Here is a 22,084-nt window from a genome sequence, read left to right as displayed (position 1 = left end):
CATCTATCTCCAAGGTCCAGGGCAATACTGGAAATCTGGTTCGGTTCAAGGATTCAAGTAATCCCACACTGCATGTGCCTCGGGTCTTACCCTGGTCGCTGAGACAGGCCATCCCAACACTTGGTGGCACACCAGTATCAGCATTGGCAGGATAAATCTCCCCAGACTTATCCAACGGTTGTGAACATTTAAAACTAACACGAGTCTCTATAAATGTCTAGTTTTAGGGTTTTACACAGAATTAAACCAAACAACATGAATCAAACATGCACTTTATTTATTTCCACTAAATAACAAAAGCACATCAAATCAGATTGAAGCTAAGGGCATACAAAAACTGTCTAACAAGAGAAACCCAGTACAGGCCTTCAATCGATGAAGGTCCAATCAGGCAAGGAATGTGTTCTGATAGGAGACCCGAGCCAGAGGTGCTAGGCTCCATGGACTCTCACACAGAGAGGGGCCTTTAGGTAGTGACATTGTTGGGGCTTGGGGTTGTTCTTTTGGGGTGGTGAAGAGTTCACTAAAGAAGCATTTCGAAAGTTCAGAGCAGAAGCTCTAAAGTTACGAACCAAAGAAGGGGCTAAAAGTAATGTCGAAGAGTTTTTGGAAAGCAATGACTCCTTGGGGTTGGTCTCCGTGGCAGTAGAAAGCTAAACAGGCTTATTGACTACTACATGAACACCTCAGTTAAAGATGACAGAAGATGAAGGAAGGCGATTTGGGACAGAGGGAGAGGAGGAAGAGGCAAGGTTTCAAGTTAGATATGCCTCGATGGGTTGTTGGATTCCTGTTTTTTTGGTGGAGGTTCTGGATTCTTGTTTTATTTGTGTTTGTTCTTGGCATGTGGTTCTATGTAGCCGAGGGTATTCGTTGTCTAGTTCCGGAGGGTTGTTGTGTCTCTGTTGAGAGCCTTGGGCTTTACGCCCAGTTTGTATTTTCTTCCTTGTCCTTTTTTTTGTCATTCAATAAATTTTCCCTTTTACGCTTCAAAAGTTATCCAAATCCAACAAATTAGGGTCGAATTCCGATTGAATCGGATCATGATCTTTTTGCAGTCCTAAGAAAGCTATGATTCCAGATGATGCAGCCTGAAATCCTACTTTTGCAACCCAACAAGGTCCAACAACCTTAACAACGATGTCGTTTTGCTACTTAGCACTCAAGCTTCAACCTCATCGTTACCGCATGTTAACTTAACTAATTCAACCTATCAAGATGTGATATCATTTTGGAAAGGGTCCTATAAATGAATGATGAGTTGGTTTAATCAAATTCATTTTTAAGCAAGGGAAAGCTTTCGAAGAGCTGATGTTATTTAATTAGGACCTGTTTGAGATAGCTTCAGCTTTAGCCGAGTTGTTTTTACTGAACTGTACACTGTGAATAAATTGCCAACCAGCTTACTAAAAAGTTGTTTTCTTGAAGCTTTTCGTGTGAAACCCATGGCAAAGCAAAAGCTGCTGCAAGAAAGCCCACTCATAGGGAGGACTGAAGGTACAATGGCTTCTGGCTTTCTTAGATGGGTCCCATATGGGAGCTTATAAGTTAGATTAATTGGTGAAAAATCAGGAGATCCCAAATTAGCTATTAGTCAGTCATTTGAAGGATTGACCGATTCATCCCCCTCGAATAGTTAATCCTCTAGAGCACATCAAAGTAGTTTAATCAGTTTAGCTAAATCTTCAACTCAGCCCTACCAAACGGGTGCTTAACCTTAGAATACCTACCTTGGACCAGGTATTGATTGGCGAAGTCAAAACTTTCATCCTTTTTTCCTAACCAATACAGTGAAATTTTATATCATAAGAATACTAGAGTTTCTGATTCTATATATTAATTATTATCCAACCATAAAAAAAATATTAATTCTTGTCCTTATCTGATTACAACAAAGTCAAGATTGACCTGTTCATCCTTCCTATTCTTCACATACTCTAAATCATGTTTACAATATCAACCGACAATGGAAGTATACGTCAAGCAATATCCCCAGCTAAACAGAGCATTATGGATGAAAATCTTTGTTCAAGAAAGATATGTGCCATGTTTCTGGAAAGCAAGCTGACAGGGATCAAGATGACTGCTTCTAACTCTCACTAATTCTTTGTAGAACAGATCAAGAACAAGATTTCAAAGAAACGAGAGCAGTTGTAGACTAAGTAACAAATTAATTTAATTAATAAACAATTGGTTTGTTTAATCCTAGACTGCACGCAGAGACTATTAGTAGACACAAGAGACCATTTCGTTAGCTTCATTCTATAAATAGCACGGCTCTCATGCCAACCTTCTCACCCGCCATCAATCGACAACCCAATCAGTTCCTTCAAGATTTCCAAATTGATTACAAGTAGTGAAAAAATGGGTTCTCGGATGCTCACATTTCTTGCCATCTTGGCCCTTTGCTCTCAAGCTTTAGCCTCAGATCCAAGTCCCTTGCAAGACTTTTGTGTTGCCATCAACGACACTGAATCTCCTGGTACTATATGCACACTCTCATGGCTTTACTTTCCCATTCTTTCCCTTTGTTTTCTTCCATATCCAATTAACATTATATAATGCTGTTTGATTTTACTTCAAATGCTTTCATTCTTCGCTATCAACTGTTGTTGACAATATTCTTATTTTTCTGAACAGTGTTTGTGAATGGGAAGTTCTGTAAGAATTCAAACTACACAACAGCAGATGATTTCTTCTTTTCCGGCCTTGACAAGCCCGGAAACACATCCAACCCTGTTGGCTCCAAAGTCACTCCAGTAAATGTGATGCAACTACCTGGTCTCAATACTCTTGGCATTTCCTTGGTCCGCATAGACTATGCTCCCTATGGTCTCAATCCGCCCCACACCCACCCCCGAGCCACCGAGGTTCTGGTTGTGTTGGAGGGCAGACTCTACGTGGGCTTCGTCACCTCCAACCCGAACAATCGCCTCTTTACCAAGGTCCTGAACAAGGGAGATGTGTTCGTGTTTCCTGAAGGTCTCATTCACTTCCAGTTCAATGTGGGGCACACCAATGCGGTTGCCTTTGCCGGTTTGAGCAGTCAGAACCCTGGTACAATCACCATTGCTAATGCTGTGTTTGGATCCAAACCACCCATCAAAGATGATGTTCTTGCAAAGGCATTCCAAGTTGACAAGAAGGTGATTGATTACCTTCAAGCTCAGTTCTGGATGGACAATAACTAAAATAAAACATTAGGCTACTACTGCTTGTAATTACTTACTATATATGTAAGCGCAATTCCTTATGTAACCATTCTTAAATATTATAATGATGCGATTGTTTTTCTTTTCTTCTCTGATTCCGTCGCCTTAAGGTTAATTATAATAATGCATAATTACGGCTTTCTGTTTGATTCCTACGTGAAAATAAGAAATCAAAAGATGGTCTGCTACGTTTTGGAAAACTGAGAAGTGAGAATGGTTAAATCCATGATATAAGTGACCCACCTAGACACAAAGTATTCAAATTAAGCTGGCCTGATCGGCCAACTTTTCTTATATATACATTTTTTTTTTCTGAAATTGACTGAAACTTCTGTATTTTAAAAGGATTCACGAAAGACAAAAGGGTAACCAATCGGGTGGGTTTTCATCAAAATTCGGGGGTTGTTTGATTGGTTAAAACCTTGTTGGTATCATGTTTAATTATTTCCGATTTTGAAGTTAGGACCAGACATACCTGCCAAATGGTCTTGGTATTCTCTGCCAGAAATCAATACAAGTAATGGTGCTAAGAGAGATAAATGCTTCAAAGTATCGTCATACAACAAGAAAGCTCATCAAAAGCCATACAACAAATGCTTGTACATTTTCTTTTCCACTTAATTTTGAATACAAAGAGCATTGGGTATGACCAGCCCAGTTACATTTCCATGGACATGATTGCAAGCGGAACTAACTTTTTGTCCAGGAGTCCCCGATGATAACTTTATAGACCTCAATGATATTCCGGTGCAAGGGAATGAGGAACTGCAATTGAAATTGATAGCCACTTCTGTGCTTGAGGTTCCAACCATATCGGCATATTGAACATCGCTTATTTGGATACCAGTAGGCTTCAACAAAGAACAAGTATACGAGAAATTAGTAAACTTTGAATTCATCCACATATACATGATACAACAGAGAAATTATTTCATATGATATAGGGAGGAGAGAGAGAGAGTCTCACCAATTCTTTGCATGCACCACGTACACTGCAATAATTCTGATCAATAATTATAGGGTTTTCTACATTGCTGAAGTTTATTCCCTTGAATGAAATCTTTTTACAGTAACCTTTTCCTGTCTGTAAAAGAAAATGAATAAAATAAAAAAGAGGACTATTGAAGACCCAGTTTCATATATATAGCATCAACCTAGGTTTTAAAAATCGGATTAGACATAGAACCATTTTAGTTATTGGTTTTTAGGTTGAACGGTCCAATTATCTGGTTCGAACAATGACCCGTTCTGATTTAAAAAATAAAAGACAAGCAAAACCATTGTTCGTATCATTGTGATACGCCACATATTGTATCAGAAATGGAGATGAATTGGTGGGTTTTTCGATTTCATACCTGCCATGTCTTGATCCTCACTCCATTGGTCGTGTTGGTAAAAGAGGCATTTCTAACATGAATATTCTCTACTTTCGAGAATGAACCATCCTTACCTAAGCTTCCAATGCTGTCATACACAAAATAAATCAAAAAAAAAAAAAAGTGCAGCATTTTATCAAATTACTATTTCTTCTTCACCTATTTAGAGACCTATATAAAATAAACATTTTGAATATGCATCTTATAGAATTTTTAAGGGGTGTTCCACAATATGGTTGATTTTGTTTTTGGAAACTATATAAAGAATCAGTCAATTTAAAAGCTTAAGCTGTTAAGTGAGGTCATTGAATAGTTTTATTCTCTAACATGCCCCTCACATGAAAGTCCATTGGACTTGAAGTGTGGACAACACAGGCCCACCCAGACCTTATGCTGAAACTTAATTAATTACAATGGAGTGACAAGAACCAGTCAAAGCGACTCTGATACCATCTCAAAGAACCAGTCAAAGGGCTCTATACCAACTGCCATGTTTGTTTTAAAAACAAAACCAATCATCTTGTCAAACCAAACCAGATTTCCTATCTGCCATGAATTGCAGTCACACATCACCGTTTTGAATTGTGAGATGTGTGTCTGCAATTCACAACTCTTAGAGTGTGGGTAGAAAAATTGAGTAGGAAATCTGGGTTCTTGTCGAACATCCCCTGGTATAGCATGAGTTAGCTTACCTTATGCCATGACCTGGACCGCAAATAACATCATTGATCACAATATTTGAAGTGTAATCCCCTATAGAGATACAATCATCACCTGTTTGGCATGGATTTAGTTAAAATGGGAAAGATGGAGAATGAGAAATGATGAAAAAAAATGAGAAAGCTAAAATGGCATAAGAGGGAATAGAAGTTACCAGAGCTTATTTTTGTGTGTTGGATTAACATGTCTTGGGCTGATTGGATGTGGATACCATCAGTGTTTGGGCTATGTCCAGGTGAATTTATAGCAATTCCATTGATATAAAACCCAGTACATCCCATGACGAGGACATGAGTTTGTGGGCTATTGATGAACTGAACATTGCTGAGATGGATTTGGTTGCACTTGAGGAATTTCATCGTCTATATTTACGTTTATTTAAAAATTCATTAATACTTTTATTAAAATTCTCTACTTATATTAAAATGAAAAAAAAAGAAGTCATATATCCTTCCCTAGAATTTGAATTTCATTTTTACAAAACCGTTCTCACAGCTTTTTGTAACCATGCATTGAAAATATTTCCGTATTTATATGTTTTTTATTCACAAATGCACAATTGGAAGGGGCTGTGAGGTTTGAGAGTCTAGATCTCTAATTTGTAATAAAAATACATTACTAGAGGGGAAATACTTACAGTTGGTGCCAATTTAGTGCATCCCTGAAATTAACATTCCATTAGTTTTTAGTAATTAAAAATATCCTTTAAAAATTATTGACAAAAAAATATAATTAAGATTCTACTCACATTCCCAGGATGATATCTGCATGACTGATCCCACCAATCAGAGCCCCGCCCATCAATGACTCCAGATCCACTGACTCTGAGTCCACTTACAGAAGTGAAAGCCATCCAGAGGCTTTGGTCAATCCCCTTCCATGTATCAGTTGTGTTGGGGGCAATTATGGTTCCCATTATCTATACAAATTAAAATTTTGAAATGGGAAATGGACCCATTATACTTAATAGTTAATACCAAAATGTTCAAAAAATAAAAAAGTAATTATCAAGTAAGTTGTTTCTAGTTTTTTATATGTTTTTGATTTTATTTTGATTTTGTACCTTAACACTGATGTTCTGAGCCAAGCAAGGACCCTTAAAAATAACAGGCTTCACCAAAAATGTGATTCCTTTTGGGACAACCATGGTAGGAATGCCTGATGATGCTGAGCACATCATGTTCCAAGCTTTCAAAAATGCCTGCAAATAGGAATTAAAAATTGTCTTGTGATTATTAAATTTCTTTGAGTTGATATCAAAGGAACCCAAATAAGCCAGTGTGGAGCCATTCTGATTCTAAGTGTTTAGTTGAATGGAGTTGAAGAAATGATCATTTTCCTTTGAGAATGAGAATTCATTCCAGCTGACTTCTTTTAAATCAAATAGATAAAAGGAATGGACCATTTTTGTTTCGGTTCCTTTTTTCAGCTATGAACCAAACAGACCCTAAAGTTGTTATAAAGAGTAAACGAAAAATTTACCTGGGAATCATCTGTTTTGCCATCTCCAACTGCTCCATAACGTACAACATTAAAGCTTGTTGAGCCTCCTTTATTAATGCCAAGGCTTGTCGTATTTATGTTGATTGTATGCGCCATCAAATTTCTTTCTGCATTCAAGCATGTTGGCATACAGGAAACCATAGCTAGAGCAACTAGCAGAACAGCCAGAAAATCCTGCAAAATAAAAGAAAATTTGATGAGTTATTTGGCTCACATGGGCAATGCCTAAGAACCCAAATCATATTTTAATATTTTGAGTTAAGAAGCTCCTCACCATGATAATCAGAAGAAAGAAAACACAATCTTATTCCAGTAATAACACTGCTCTTCTTCACATGAAGTGAGGTTGATGATATGAAAAATATAATAATTAAATTATTTTAATAAAGAAAGAAATAAACAACTATCTAATTAGTACTACTTGATTTCCTTTTAACTCTGATTTCTCAGAGTTGAAAGGAAATCTTATCACAGCTGCCTTTTGCAGTCTTGTATACCTCCTTTTATAGAGACTTTTAGTGGTTATGCTTCACATGTTTTTAAGGGTGTTAGTAGTTAGACGCTTTTAACTGTAATTTATTTATAACCAAATAATTCCAACTCACAAAGTAAATATAAGTTGGTCAAAATATGCCTAAGATGGATAAGGAGAAGAAGGGTGAGATTAGCTCGGTCATTGCGCAGCCAATAACATCGCACATGACCCGACTCTTACCATTAGCACTAGTCCGGATCTCCTGTCCATGAAGTTCCCTACGGACTTCGGTATAGGAGTAGCGCGGGGTGACCATCTCGAGTCCCGCAAGTGCTACGTTGCCGCCCTGAAGGGAAAAACCAAGGCGGCCGACGACCTCGAGCTGGAGCGGCCTGCGGAGCAAGGTGAGGAGCGAGCTTTGCCCATGGAGGAAACAGTCGCAATCCTGACTTCAGCTACGGACCCAGCTCGCACACTAAGCATCGGAGCTTCCATCGAAGACCCCCTACGAGCCGAACTGGTGAGTTTTTTACATCAAAATTTAGATATTTTTGCCTGGTCCACGGCCGACATGCCCGGCATTAGCCCCGGACTGATAACTCACAAACTTAATACTGACCCTGTAGTCAGACCCGTTAGATAGAAGAAACGCAACTTAGCCCCAGAACGCTGGAGAGCGGTCGACGAGGAGATCGAGAAGCTCCTCGCAGCAAACTTCATAAGGGAAGTCCATTACCCGAGCTGGGTGGCCAACCCGGTGTTGGTAAAAAAGGCAAGCGGCAAGTGGCGCATGTGCGTCGACTATACCGACCTGAACCGAGCTTGCCCGAAAGATTGCTTCCCCTTCCCCATAATTGATCGCCTAGTGGACGCGACCTCGGGAAACGAGTTGCTAAGCTTCCTGGACGCCTACTCGGGCTTCAACCAAGTTAGGATGGACCCATCCGATGAGAAAAAAACCAGCTTCATAACCGAGTTCGGCCTGTATTGCTACAAAGTCATGCCCTTTGGACTAAAAAATGCCGGGGCGACTTTCCAAAGACTTGTAAAAAAGCTATTTCGGCCCCTGATTGGTACGAAGATAGAGTGCTATGTAGACGACATGGTCGTCAAGACTCAGTTTTCACAAGAGTTAATACAAGACTTAGATTCTATTTTCCAAATCCTGCGTCAGTTTAGCATGAAGTTGAACCCCAACAAGTGTGTCTTCGACGTCACCTCGGGCAAGTTCCTAGGCTACATTGTCAATCGGCGCGGTATTGAGGCCAACCCGGACAAAATGAAAGCCATTCTAGATATGAAACCACCTCGAAAACTTAAAGAGGTTCAGAGGCTAAACGGCCGCATAGCCGCTCTAAGCCGCTTCTTGTCTAAGTCAGCAGACCACTGCCTACCCTTCTTCAAGGCAGTCAAAGGCAAAGGGTTCGAGTGGACCCAGGACTGCCAGTTCGCGTTCGACGAATTAAAAGGTTACCTCGCTAGTGTGCCAACCTTAGCCCGGCCCGAGGTGGGCGAGGTCTTAGAACTGTACCTCTCGGCGAGCAACGAGGCGGTCAGTTCGGTACTGATAAAGGAAACAGACCGGGTCCAACGACCCATATATTATGTTAGTAAAATTTTGCAGGGAGCAGAGGCAAGGTACCCGGAGATAGAAAAACTAGCATACGCCCTAGTAATAGCAGCTCAAAAACTCCGCCCGTACTTCCAGGCTCACACCGTCATCGTCCTAACTGACAAACCTCTGAGACAAGTTTTACTCAAACCCGAAGTCTCCGGTCGACTGACGAAATGGGCCATCGAACTCAGCGAGTACGACCTCCAATACAAACCGAGAACCGCTATCAAGGCCCAAGCTTTGGCAGATTTTATCGCCGAGTGCACTTTCAGCCACGAAGCCCCACAGGTCGAGCCCGAAGTCCCCAGTTCGGGCGAACCCGGAGCTCCTGAGCCCATAGAGTTCGAACCCCGTGAAGTAACAGCCAGTGTGGCATCTCTCCTGGTCAGGCGAAGCGCGAACTGGGATGAGGAGCTCTGGATCCTTCACGTGGATGGTTCCTCGAACCGGTAAGGCAGCGGAGCTGGAATAGTCTTGTGCGGCCCGAGCGGCACAAAAGTAGAATACGCACTACGCTTTGAGTTCGCGACATCCAACAAGGAGGCAGAGTACGAAGCACTGATCGCCGGGCTGGACCTAGCGCGAAAGGTGAAGGCAAAACACTTGGTCATCTGCAGCAATTCTCAGCTCGTGGTAAACCAAGTTACCGGCGAATACGAAGCACGCGATCTCTCCATGATCGCATATTTGGCCAAAGTAAAAGAAGCCCTGCTCAACTTTCGGTCACACATCATCAGGCAAATCCCGAGGTCAGAAAACACTGAGGCCGACGCCCTGTCCCGGTTAGCCAGTACGAGTCACAACAATATGAGAACTGTGTACATAGAGGACCTACCTCGGCCTAGTATTCTCAGGGAGACAGAGGAGGTCGCTCCCGTCTTAGAAGCAGAGCCGAGCTGGATCGATCCACTCGCGAGCTTCCTGATAGACGGGATAGCAGCCGAACCTCTGGCAACTGTTACGGCTCGAAACATACAGAACTTCTTTTGGAAGAACATAGTATGTCGATTCGGGTTACCTCGGGTTCTAATCTCCGACAACGGCAAACAGTTCGAGGATATCAAGTTCCAAGAGTGGTGCCGGAACATGGGGATTCGGCAAAATTTCACGTCAGTCGCGCACCCGCAGGCAAACGGTCAGACGGAAGTAATGAACAGAGCCATCCAGCGCGGACTGAAAGCACGTCTGGATCGAGCTAAGGGATTGTGGGCCGAAGAGCTACCAAGTGTCTTATGGGCTCACCGAACGACCGAAAAAGCAGCCACGGGAGAAACCCCCTTCAACCTCACCTACGGCACTGAAGCAGTGATCCTGGCGGAAATCGAAATACCAACGTTACGATTAGAAACATACGACGATCGGACGAACGGAGTCGAGTTACGCACCAACCTCGGCAACCTGGTCCTCCGTAAGATTATGGTGCCCGAACCCGACATCGGCAAGCTTGGACCTAATTGGGAAGGGCCCTATAAAGTAAAAACAACGCTCGGGGGCGCATACGAACTCGAAACCTTGTGAACTTAAGGCGATACTACCTATAAACCACCTAGCGAAGTGGACGAAATCAGGCCCTATGTGCCACAAGGCAAGCCGAGGAACTTCGGCGTAGACAGCACATTATCAGCTCGGCAAAAAATCAGCTCGCGGCATAAAAGACCACGGAAATTTAAAAACCCGGCAAAGAAACAGCTCGGGGAAGATGAGCAAGGGGAAAAAGACACTCCATTGCAAGAAACAGTACATTGGCAAAAAAAAAAAAATTACATGCCCGGAGCCACTTCTTCGCCATCGGAAGGCACTTCAACAACACCCGAAGGCCCTGCCTCTCCTTCAGAGTCCGGCTCGCCATCGACAGCATTGGCCATCTACTAAGTTATACGTGAAGTGGTTATAGCACTTACATCGAGGTCGGGGTACGTATTCCGGATCATCCACTGGCTCAACTTGAATCCCCTCCTGTAAGAGTCCACCATCAGATCGTCAAAGCGCGGGGAGGCAATGTAGTCTTCAACTGCCTTCTTCTTGGCGTCTTCAATGCCTTGGGAAAAAATCTGTGTTCTCTCCCTGATGTCCTCCTGAAGATATTCGATTTGATGCTGCAAATCCAACTTCAAGTCCGCCATATGCTTAACTACCCCCATGGCCTCGGCGTCATGCTGAGACCTCGCCTGTCTGGCCATCGCGACGCGAGCAACCTCTTCAGCAGCATAAGCAGCCGCCTCAGCAGCCCGGGTATTTGCCTCTGCAGCACGGAAGGCTTCTTCAGTAGCATGAGCGGCAGCCTCAGCAGCTCGCGCCTGTCGCGAGCTCCTCTCCACTTGGGCCGCCAAGGCATGAATCGAAGAATTCACCTACCAAAAGATACAAGTGAGCAAATGACAGCAGAAGCAACAGAATAAAAAAGGAAGATAGAATCTAACTTACCACCATGGCATGTGTTACGGCGCGGCAAGTGACCTGATTCAAGGGAAGATCGGTCCACACTGCGACCTCCTCGGGGAAAGTAGCTTCCCTACTCTTCTGAAGAGCGTAGTTCGGAGTCAACACGCTCCTAAACTCCCCTTGAGCTCCCGAGCCTGAGGGCCCAGCCCGCGTATGAGTAGACCCGAAGTGAGCAGGAGCACTTGAGTACGCAGGAGCGCCCGTATGAGTGGTTTCAGCGTAAGGCGCCCCGGCAGTCTCGTGCACCGGTGGAGTCACTTCGGGCTCCCTAGGCAGATCCTCTGGCGTATGGTCTGGGGCTTGGGGCTCCTCATCCAGGGGCAGCTCGGTACGAGTTCGCTTGGCAACCCGCTTCCTCCTCTTCATACCTTGGAACAAACGCCCCCCACGAGTTCTCTCCGCGTCCATCACACCTACAGAAACGAGTTCGACATCAGAAAAAAATGAAAGAACAAAGCAAGCAAGAAACCGCATAGCTAGAAACCTACCCGAACTCAAGCCGACTGCAATAAGCTTGGCCTCCATTAAGTAGTGGTGGCACTTTAAGCCTTGCCGTGCCCATTGCCGGAGACCCTTCACCGTCTCTTTATCAAGAGCTACGCCCAAATCGGGAGCGGCCTCACCCCACCCGGTCTGAAAGGGCCATCCTTGTGCACTTCGCACACCGAAGTAGTCCCGCTTCCAAGCCGGGACCTTATTAGGAAGATCGTGCAGAAGCTTGAAACCCTGGAGAGGAGAAAAGGTAATACGCCCGTCTCCCCCCAGGAAGAGAACCCGCCTGTCTCTTGAGCATCAAGATAGAGGAGAATATCTCTAAGTCTAAGGGAAAGTTCTGCTCGCAAAAAAGGGAAATTGTCCCCACCAGGTTTCGAATAGAGTTCGGATGAAGCTGACCAATGGTGACACCGAAGTGGTTTATGACTTCGACGAGAAGGGGATGGAAAGGAAGTCGCAACCCTGCAGCGAGCTGCTCTCGAAAAATCACGATCTCGTCGGGACCGTGTTCCCAAGGAAAGCTACCCGAAGGAATAAAATATGTGTACCCCCAGGAAGATTGTAAGACAGAAGTATGGATTGAAGCCCCTCAGGCGTCATGGTCGAAGGGCCAAACCGGTCTAGCATCCGACCTCGGCGGGAGGTAGACGCCAAACTGCCCGAAGCGACTCGACCTACTGGTTCGTAGTCCTCAAACTCCACCTCAGGATCACTGAGGCAGTCTGGGGACACGGCTCGATTGGTGGAACCTACATCGGCCCTACTCGAAGAATCGTATGAGCTATCAAAACTAGACATTGGGGAAAAGACGAATTCAAGAAAGTACTCACCGGAAAGTTTGAAGAAAAACCAAAGAACCGTGAAGACTGTATAACCAACCTTGACGCGAGCTGGAAAAGACTTGGACGTGAGCTGAAAGATTGGACACGAACTCAGTAGACAAACCGCAGAAATGACAAAACAACCGGGGTCACCCACTATTTATAGCTACAGTAACCAAGAATCAACCGTGCAGACCGGAGATGATCCGACGGCCCACGTTCTTACCGACCGCACAACCCTTAAGGTCAAGACGTGATTGGCGCACGTCTTTCCGAAAAAAAAGCAAAATGTCAGCGCACGTCTTTTTGAAACCGACGTCGCTTCGACACGCGTCTTTTCAAAACTGACGCGCCGCACGTCTCCCTCACAGTCGCCCGCGCACGTACAGCAGTGGCGCGCCTTTTTGAAATGATCTGCTGTCACGTCCCAGTGGCGCGAATTGGTTTGAAATTTAAAACGCGCGGTCACAACCACCAGCGTTGTTGAGTAAGCACGTTTCCAGCCTTCTCGGAAACCGAAAGAACCCTAGCAAAAGCGTCTCATGTAGTGAAGGTTCGAAGGACAGGACAAATCCACCAGCTACCTCGCGAAAACTCCCCGCACCATGGCAAGACCCCCGGCGCAAGGAGTGGGGGGGAATTGATGAAGGAAGATTTGGCCCGACCTCTCTATTATGTGACACGTGGCAGAAACAACAGCTCGGCAAAAGGGGCCAAGCCTAGGCAGGAACAAGGGGACACACTTCGCCGAACTGACCCTTGTAACAGCTCGGGATACACTTCGCCGAACTGACCCACCTTGTAACGGCTCGGGATACACTTCGTCGAACTGACCCACCTTGTAACAGCTCGGGATACACTTCGCCGAACTGACCCACTTTGTAACAGCTCGGGATACACTTCGCCGAACTGACCCATCTTGTAACAGCTCGGGATACACTTCGCCGAACTGACCCACCTGTAACAGTTCGGGATACACCTCGCCGAACTGACCTGCCCTATAGATACCTCCGAGCTCAAGACCGCCTCGCTCAGCACTTCGCATCACCTTCTGGGCACCAAAACCAAACAAATCGTACCATGCCTGACACTAAGGAAGTCCGTGCCCGAGGGCGCCACGCCTGACTGACTTGGGATCTGACGTTTGGCAGCAGCACTCTAAACGGCCACCTGCCACCGCCACTGACACCGCCATCTCCAGTTAGACGGTTAGGCAGTAACGGTTCTGTCTCAGCAGAGAGGACGACGGCCGAATTGACAAGCACAAGGGTAATCATACCCGATCTGACAAGGGCCTCGGGACGAGTACACGAAGTGACTATAAGAGCCCCCTGCCCCCCGACAACGGAGGTATGCAAACTTTGAGCTTCGGAGCCTCTATACACTCCTGCATATTTCATATTTAATTATCCTATTAATTAACGCTATTGAAAATTACCACTAAGTTATACCACATTACCACTAATACCAATTAAGGAGAAAAAAAGACATTTTAATCCATCTTTATCAATTTAATTTTCTTACCAATACTATATCAACCATAAAAATAAAGCATATAAAACATATAAAGCAATTAATATTGCCAAAGTACAACATTAATTTTTTTCAGAAACAAAGAATCGCATAACATGAACAGGACCTTTTCCTCTTTTTTAGGATGAATAAAAGTTTTCCCTTCTATCTTAATTAATCTGATTAGAGCATGGGAATTAAGACTGACATGGTCGTCCTTATTGTGTTCACATGTTCTGAACTCTCAAGTAATCTCCAGCTACTCAGATTAAATAAATCCTCTTTGAATTATTAAGGGTTCTAAGAGAAATCAATGGGTATATTCATTAGTATATATATACTTGAACAATCTGATAATTTCAAATGAATGAAAATCTTCTGGAAAGCAAGTTTGTAGGTGTGACATGAGTAGATAACTGTTTCTAACTGTCATTAATTAATTGGATAATATTTCAAAGGAATGGGAGCAGTTGTAGAATGAGTAATTAATTGTAATAAACAATTGGGGTGTTTAATTAGTCCTGGATTGCATGCGGAAACCACAAGGCACTAGACGACCAATTCGTTGGCTTCATTCTATAAATAGAAGAGTTCGAATGCCAACCTTCTCACCCATCAACATTTTTTTCAACAGCTGATATCATTTTGTAAAAGGTCCAAAATCATGAATTCTGATATCAGCTTTTGGAAAAAGCTGATGTTGATATCAGCTTTTGTAGGCCATGTTTTAAATTGATTGATAAAGTCATCAGAATTTTCTTCTATTTTTCTAAGCAACACATTAAAAGAAAAATAAGAAACTAGAGTTTCTGACCATTTCTCAAATACCCTTTTTTAAAATTTCAAGGTTATCCTATTAAGGTAATTGATAGTGCTACAGTTGAACTCTTATTTTAATCGATCTGATGAGCAGAGCAGAGTCAAGTCAGGTAATCCCCACCTTATTAACAGATGACACACACAAATCATGCTTGAAGTCCTTCCTAAGTTTGGGGAAATTTTTGACAGGATATACTTAATGAACTTGGAAATATCTACTACATGTATCAAAATCTTTGTTCAATAAGACTATGCGCCATGTTTTTGGGAAGTAATTAAATATACCGGTAGGTATGAGATGACTGTTTCTTAGTGTCGTTATTTCTTTGAGAAAGTGTCCAAATTAAGAACAAGATTTCAAAGAAACGAGAGCAGTTGTGGACTTTGTAATTAATTCCAATAAACAATTAATCCAATCCTGGATTACACGCGGAGACCAGATCAGAAGATACAACACCATTTCATTGGCTTCACTCTATAAATAGCACAGCTCTCATCCCAACCTTCTCAACCCATCAACCAAGCAATTTGTTCATTTGTTCTGTCAAGACTTCAATATTGCTAACTAGTGAAAAATGAGTTCTAGGATGATTGCAGTTCTTGTCCTCTTGGCCCTTTGCTCTCAAGCTTTAGCCTCTGACCCAAGTCCTCTGCAAGACTTCTGTGTTGCCATTAAAGACACCGAGACTCCAGGTACTACATGCATGCACACTTTAATGGCTCTGCTTGCCCATTATTTTCCTTTCTTTCTCTTCTATCTCTTACCTCTTACACACAATATATACCTTGCATTATAAGTCATGGTTTTGAAAATCGGGCCGTATTGGACGGTTGGACCGGTTGATCTAGGTCTAATTTTGGACCCCAAAACCATCCAATTAAACCGGATGATTGGACCATTTGACCCAGAAAGCAGTGGCGAAAACGGTTTCATTTCTGGTCCGGTTTTTTAAAACCATGCCAAAGGCAGTGCACCTATATACAAATGTTTTTCATTCTTTGCTATCAGCTCTTATTGACTGACAATTTTGTTATTGTTTTCTGAACAGTGTTTGTGAATGGAAAGTTCTGCAAGAATCCAAACTACACAACAGCAGACGATTTCTTCTTTTCTGGCCTTGACAAGCCCGGAAACACATCCAACCCTGTTGGATCCAAAGTCACTCCAGTAAATGTGATGCAATTACCGGGTCTCAATACTCTTGGAATTTCTTTGGTTCGCATAGATTATGCTCCCTACGGCCTGAATCCACCCCACACCCACCCTCGCGCCACCGAGGTTCTGGTTGTGTTGGAGGGCACACTCTACGTGGGTTTCGTCACCTCCAACCCCGAAAATCGCCTCTTCACCAAGGTCCTGAACAAGGGAGATGCGTTTGTGTTCCCTGAAGGTCTCATTCACTTCCAGTTCAACGTGGGGCACACCAATGCCGTCGCCTTTGCCGGTTTGAGTAGTCAGAACCCTGGTACAATCACCATTGCTAATGCTGTGTTTGGATCCAAGCCACCCATCAAAGATGATGTTCTTGAAAAGGCATTCCAGGTCGACAAGAAGGTGATCGATTATCTTCAAGCTCAGTTCTGGATGGACAATAACTAAAACTAAAAACAACCACCACTCCCAATAAGAATACTTTTTATTCCTTCACCAATAATGGAGTTTGTTCCAAGTTCATGAAGATTATGATAATACGATTAGTGTTTGTATCTGTTCTAAATATATGTGATGCTTAATTATAACAATTTAAACAATTATGTATATGTGTTCTGTTTGTTTCCCACTAGAAAATAAAGAAACATGGGCCGATTTATATTGGCTCAGCTTGTTTACAGTTTGAATTTCATATGAAGTGATGTAAATGCATGCAAATGACTAAGGTTCAAGTCTCTTAGTGTACGGTCATGGGTTCAAGTCGTCTTAAATACTTTTAAAATTTCAATTATTCAAAGGCCCAAGCAGTTTCATGAAACCGGGACTAGTTCACCAGTTTTTCAATTAAATTGGTCAGTCAATCAGTTTTCATTAAGGTTTTAGCAACTACAGTTATTGGGATGTAACCAAACTGGCCAAGGGCCCTTGGTCACAATTCAACTGGTCCAATACTTTTAAAATTTCAATTATTTAGAGGCCCAAACAGTTTCATGAAACCGGGACTGGTTCATCGGTTTTTCAATTAAATTGGTCAATCAACTGGTTTTAAGCAACTACAGTTATAGTTATTGGGGTGTAACTAAACTGGCTAAGGGCCCGGGTAACAATTCAACTGGTCCAACCGACTGGTTTCGTCCTGTTTCCTAAACAATGATTGGAACAATTCCTTGACAATTTGACATGGTATTAGCTTAGTGGGCTAGTGTTTGATTTTCACCACCCCTATTATAATTAACTAAATCTCAGCACAAGGTATAATTGGGCCTAAATTTGTCCAGACTTCAACTCTTATAGGCTTTCGCGTGAGGGGCATGTTAGAGAATAGGAACTTAATCTTACAGCTTAAGATTTTAGGTTGAGTGATTCCTTCAAATGGTATTGAAGCTTATTTGACCAAGTGATCAAATATTTGATCATTATAATTGATTTAATTTCAGCACAAGTTATAAGTGGGCTTATGCTTGGCCACACTTCAAGCCCAATGTGATTTCACATGAAAAGACATTTTAAAAAACATAAAAACCTACCATAGCTTAAGATTTTAAGTTAGATAGTTCCTTGAGACTCTACACTCAGAATAATGTATCCAATTTTTTGCTTATAGTACAATTTTTGCATACATACCCAACAACGTTCATATTAGCCATCCATCTTTTAGGCCATATTTGGGAGTACTTAAAACTAAGTGTTTATTTAGGTAATTAAGCACTTATTAGTATTTGGGAAAAAAGCCTGAAATAAGTGCTTATTTTAAAAATAAGGGCTCATTTTTTAAGCCCAAATTTTCAGCTTTTTTTAAGTGCTTATATAATAAAATCTTATTCAATTTTTTTCTTCCAAAATTATCCCTAGTTGAATTTTAAAATACTACTTATAAAATTATCCCTATTTGGATTTTATAAAAGTACTTTTATAAAATGCTTTACATAAAACTGTTTTTATGAAAGTACTTTCAGAAAGTGTTTTTATCAAAATAGTTTATTAAAAGTGCTTTCAAAGGATATTTTTAAAAATTTGAAAGAAAATGAAGGACAAAATAGTCACAAATGCTTATTTAAGTACTTATTAGACAAAAGGCTACCAAACGCCCAATATAAATGTTTATTTTAAAAAATAAACACTCATAAAAGTTGGGTGCCAAATGCAAATAAATGTTTATTCGAATAAACTCTTATTTTTAACTTAAGCAATCCCAAACATAACCTTAATCATCACAATTGCGCCTGACCCCACCTATTACATGATAACTCTTTCTTAGGCAATAGAGGTTTCAACAGATGATATCATTTTGGAAACGGTCCAAAATCATGAATTCTGATTAAATGGTCTAAATAATATTAGCTTTTGGAAAAAAAAAAGCTGATGTTGTTTAGAAAAAAAAAAAAAAGGTGGTAAAATATAAAAACCTCACTTATGACAATCATAAAAACCTCCCCTATATTTTTACTTGAACAAAAACCTCCCTTATAACAATCATAAAAACCTCCCCTATATTTTTACTTGAACAAAAACCTCCCTTATAATTTTGAAAATACATATAGTTACCTCCCTCCCATCATCATTTCAGATGAAAATTGATTATTTAGTACATTTATTCTTTGAAAATACATTATCTTCTTCGCCCAGTAAATGATAACCAGAGGTGGTGAAGAGAACTCCCCATCCTTCCATTCCCCCTCTCTCTACCTTTCTCTCTCCTCTCACTTTCTAGTCTTTTCCAAAACCACATTATATTATCCAAACCCTAAATAACAAACATACAAATCGAGAGTGATCTAACAAATTCTTCAAATAATGTTTTCACTTGTTTTAACTTCGGACAATATTTAAGAAAGAATAGCAAAATGAAAAATCCGTAGGATAAGTAAAAATGATGGGAAAAAACAAAAATGTAGTGAACCAGCGAGTCTTAACTTTAATTTCTCATCTGGCGGAGCCTCAACATCACCATCAGTGATCTCCTACTGCGACCATATAGCCGACGAAAACACAGGTGCTGAGAATTTCCTTCACAGTCCTAGGCAAGTCTTTCACCATCGATCTAGGCCTCATAATTCTAGCAATCTCGATAACATCATCAACAGAAAAGTCGTCTGTGTGCTTAATGTTCTTGGTCTTCTTGTGGTCCCGTTCAGGCTCTTTGAGGGCCTTCATAACAAGAACGGCCATCGACCTTCTTCGGTTCTGTATAGTGAGTTTCGTAGCCATTCTTTCGTTATCTCTTTGGCAATATCTTCTCCGACCTTCTTTGGAGAGAAACCGAGTGAACTCGCCGAACCGACCTCACCACTAGTAACACGCACAAAGACGTCGACATCTCTGGTTTTCGGTTCTTGAAAAGGAAAGGAACAGTGTTTTGGAGGAGGGTATTCTAATATCTAAATTGATAGGCATTTTAAAAAAATGAATACATTAGATCGGCATTTCTCTCTAGGAAGGGAGGTAGTTGCATGTTTTCTAAAAAACACAAGGGAGTTTTTTGTTAAAATGAAAATATAGGAAAAGTTTTTATGATTATCAGAAAACTTAGGGGAGGTTTTTATATTTTAATGAAAAAAAAAACAAAGGACTTGTAGACCACGCTTTACATTGATTGATAAAATCATCAGAATTTTCTTCTGTTTTTCTAAGCAACACAGTAAAAGAAAACAAAGAAGCTAGAGTTTCTGACCATTTCTCAAATACCCCTTTTTAAAAGTTCAAGGTTATCCTATTAAGGTAATTGATAGTGCTACAGTTGAACTCTTATTTTAATCGATCTGATGAGCAGAGCAGAGTCAAAGTCAAGTAATCCCCACCTTCTTAACAGAACAGAGCAGAGCAGAGCAGAGTCAAGGTTATCCTATTAGAGGATATAGTTGATGAACTTGGAAATATCTACTACATGTATCAAAATCTTTGTTCAATAAAACTATGTGCCATGTTTTTGAGAAGTAATTAAATATATCGGTAGGTATGAGATGACTGTTTCTTACTCTCATTATTCTTTGAGAAAGTGTCCAAATTAAGAACAAGATTTCAAAGAAATGAGAGCAGTTGTGGACTTTGTAATTAATTCCAATAAACAATTAATCCAATCCCGGATTACACGCGGAGACCAGATCAGAAGATACAACACCATTTCATTGGCTTCACTCTATAAATAGCACGGTTCTCTTCCCAACCTTCTCAACCCATCAACCAAGCAATTTGTTCATTTGTTCTGTCAAGACTTCAATATTGCTAGTAGTGAAAAATGAGTCCTAGGATGATTGCAGTGCTTGTCCTCTTGGCCCTTTGCTCTCAAGCTTTAGCCTCTGACCCAAGTCCTTTGCAAGACTTTTGTGTTGCCATCAAGGACAGTGACTCTCATGGTACTACATGCATGTACACTTTAATGGCTCTGCTTGCCCATTCTTTCTCTTCTATCTCTTACACACAATACATACCTTGGATTAAAAATCATGAACCGGACTGGACAGTCAGACCGGTTGGTCTGGGTCATGGCTCTGGGTCTTGTTTTGGACCCCAAAACCATCCAATCAAGTGGGATGGTCGGACCATTTCACCCAGGAAGCAGTGGCGAAAACGGTTTCATTTCTGGTCCGGTTTTTTAAAACCATGCCAAAGGCAGTGCACCTATATACAAATGTTTTTCATTCTTTGCTATCAGCTCTTATTGACTGACAATTTTGTTATTGTTTTCTGAACAGTGTTTGTGAATGGAAAGTTCTGCAAGAATCCAAACTACACAACAGCAGACGATTTCTTCTTTTCTGGACTTGACAAGCCCGGAAACACATCCAACCCTGTTGGATCCAAAGTCACTCCAGTAAATGTGATGCAACTACCTGGTCTCAATACTCTTGGCATTTCCTTGGTTCGCATAGACTATGCTCCCTACGGTCTCAATCCGCCCCACACCCACCCCCGCGCCACAGAGGTTCTGGTTGTGTTGGAGGGCAGACTCTACGTGGGCTTCGTCACCTCCAACCCGGACAATCGCCTCTTCACCAAGGTCCTGAACAAGGGAGATGTGTTCGTGTTTCCTGAAGGTCTCATTCACTTCCAGTTCAATGTGGGGCACACCAATGCGGTTGCCTTTGCCGGTTTGAGCAGTCAGAACCCTGGTACAATCACCATTGCTAATGCTGTGTTTGGAGCCAACCCACCCATCAAAGATGATGTTCTTGCAAAGGCATTCCAAGTTGACAAGAAGGTAATTGATTACCTTCAAGCTCAGTTCTGGATGGACAATAACTAAAATAAAACATTACTACTAGGCTGTAACCATTCTTAAAGACTATAATTAATAATGCGATTATTTTTCTTTTTCTTTTTTATCTCCGATTCCGTCGCCTTAAGGTTAATTTTAATAATGAATAGTTATGGCTTTCTGTTTGATTCATGGTCTAAAACTGAAGACAGACAAAAGTGTAACCAATCAGGTGGGTTTTCATCAAAAAGGGTAACCAAAACCTTTTTGGTTGGTATAATGTTTAATTTTCTAGCATAGATTTTTCCAATTTTGAAATTAGGACGAGAGACATACCCACTAAATGGTCTTGGTACTCTCTGCCACTAATCAATACATGTAATGGTGCTAAGAGAGAGAAATTCTTCAAAGTATCGTCATTTGCATTTACATGCATTTGGATTTAAGTAATTAGGCTGCGTTTGGTAAGTGCAAAAAGCATATATATCATTATATCAAGGTAAACACAAGTTTCTTCAAAATATACGAATGCAAATTTGGTTCCGATTTACTTTGATAAATTTTGTATTACCTTTGATTGTGATGGGTGCAACAAGAATTTCAAGATCGGATCCTATCTATTTATCATATTGAGTAACTTTGAGTTCAAAGTATACTTCCATTATCATAAGCTAAATTTTCCCATTTTGAAAGCAAAAATGTCAGAAAAACAAATTTTCGTCTTCAGACATATTCTTATAGGATTAC

At 41.5% G+C, this 22,084-nt stretch overlaps 4 protein-coding genes across 4 annotated transcripts; 3 read left to right on the top strand and 1 right to left on the bottom strand.

The window, feature by feature from the left end:
* Positions 1-2,315: 2,315 nt before the first annotated feature.
* On the top strand, positions 2,316-3,298 carry LOC148845542 (putative germin-like protein 2-1). Its single transcript, XM_088955330.1, has 2 exons — positions 2,316-2,482; positions 2,641-3,298. The coding sequence occupies exons 1-2, from the start codon at positions 2,365-2,367 to the stop codon at positions 3,189-3,191; spliced, it is 669 nt and encodes a 222-aa protein (XP_088811456.1). The 5' UTR covers positions 2,316-2,364; the 3' UTR covers positions 3,192-3,298.
* Positions 3,299-3,773: 475 nt separating this feature from the next.
* On the bottom strand, positions 3,774-7,275 carry LOC148845541 (putative polygalacturonase At3g15720). The gene is made up of 10 exons (XM_088956001.1): positions 7,086-7,275; positions 6,791-6,985; positions 6,372-6,509; positions 6,057-6,227; positions 5,946-5,969; positions 5,463-5,670; positions 5,281-5,362; positions 4,568-4,676; positions 4,180-4,296; positions 3,774-4,063 (listed from the first exon to the last, which is right to left on the bottom strand). Exons 1-10 carry the CDS (start codon positions 7,086-7,088, stop codon positions 3,830-3,832), a joined length of 1,281 nt encoding a protein of 426 aa, XP_088812127.1. The 5' UTR covers positions 7,089-7,275; the 3' UTR covers positions 3,774-3,829.
* An 8,221-nt stretch (positions 7,276-15,496) lies between these two features.
* Positions 15,497-16,834, top strand: LOC148845540 (putative germin-like protein 2-1). Its single transcript, XM_088955100.1, has 2 exons — positions 15,497-15,683; positions 16,040-16,834. Exons 1-2 carry the CDS (start codon positions 15,566-15,568, stop codon positions 16,588-16,590), a joined length of 669 nt encoding a protein of 222 aa, XP_088811226.1. The 5' UTR covers positions 15,497-15,565; the 3' UTR covers positions 16,591-16,834.
* Positions 16,835-20,377: 3,543 nt separating this feature from the next.
* On the top strand, positions 20,378-21,385 carry LOC148845539 (putative germin-like protein 2-1). The gene is made up of 2 exons (XM_088955408.1): positions 20,378-20,495; positions 20,835-21,385. The coding sequence occupies exons 1-2, from the start codon at positions 20,378-20,380 to the stop codon at positions 21,383-21,385; spliced, it is 669 nt and encodes a 222-aa protein (XP_088811534.1).
* Positions 21,386-22,084: the final 699 nt, after the last annotated feature.

This window comes from Nelumbo lutea, chromosome 7, assembly GCF_056320005.1.
Source record: "Nelumbo lutea isolate HS-2025 chromosome 7, American lotus-T2T, whole genome shotgun sequence".
Classification (NCBI taxonomy): Eukaryota; Viridiplantae; Streptophyta; class Magnoliopsida; order Proteales; family Nelumbonaceae; genus Nelumbo; species Nelumbo lutea.
This window is presented reverse-complemented; position numbering and strand designations above follow the sequence as displayed.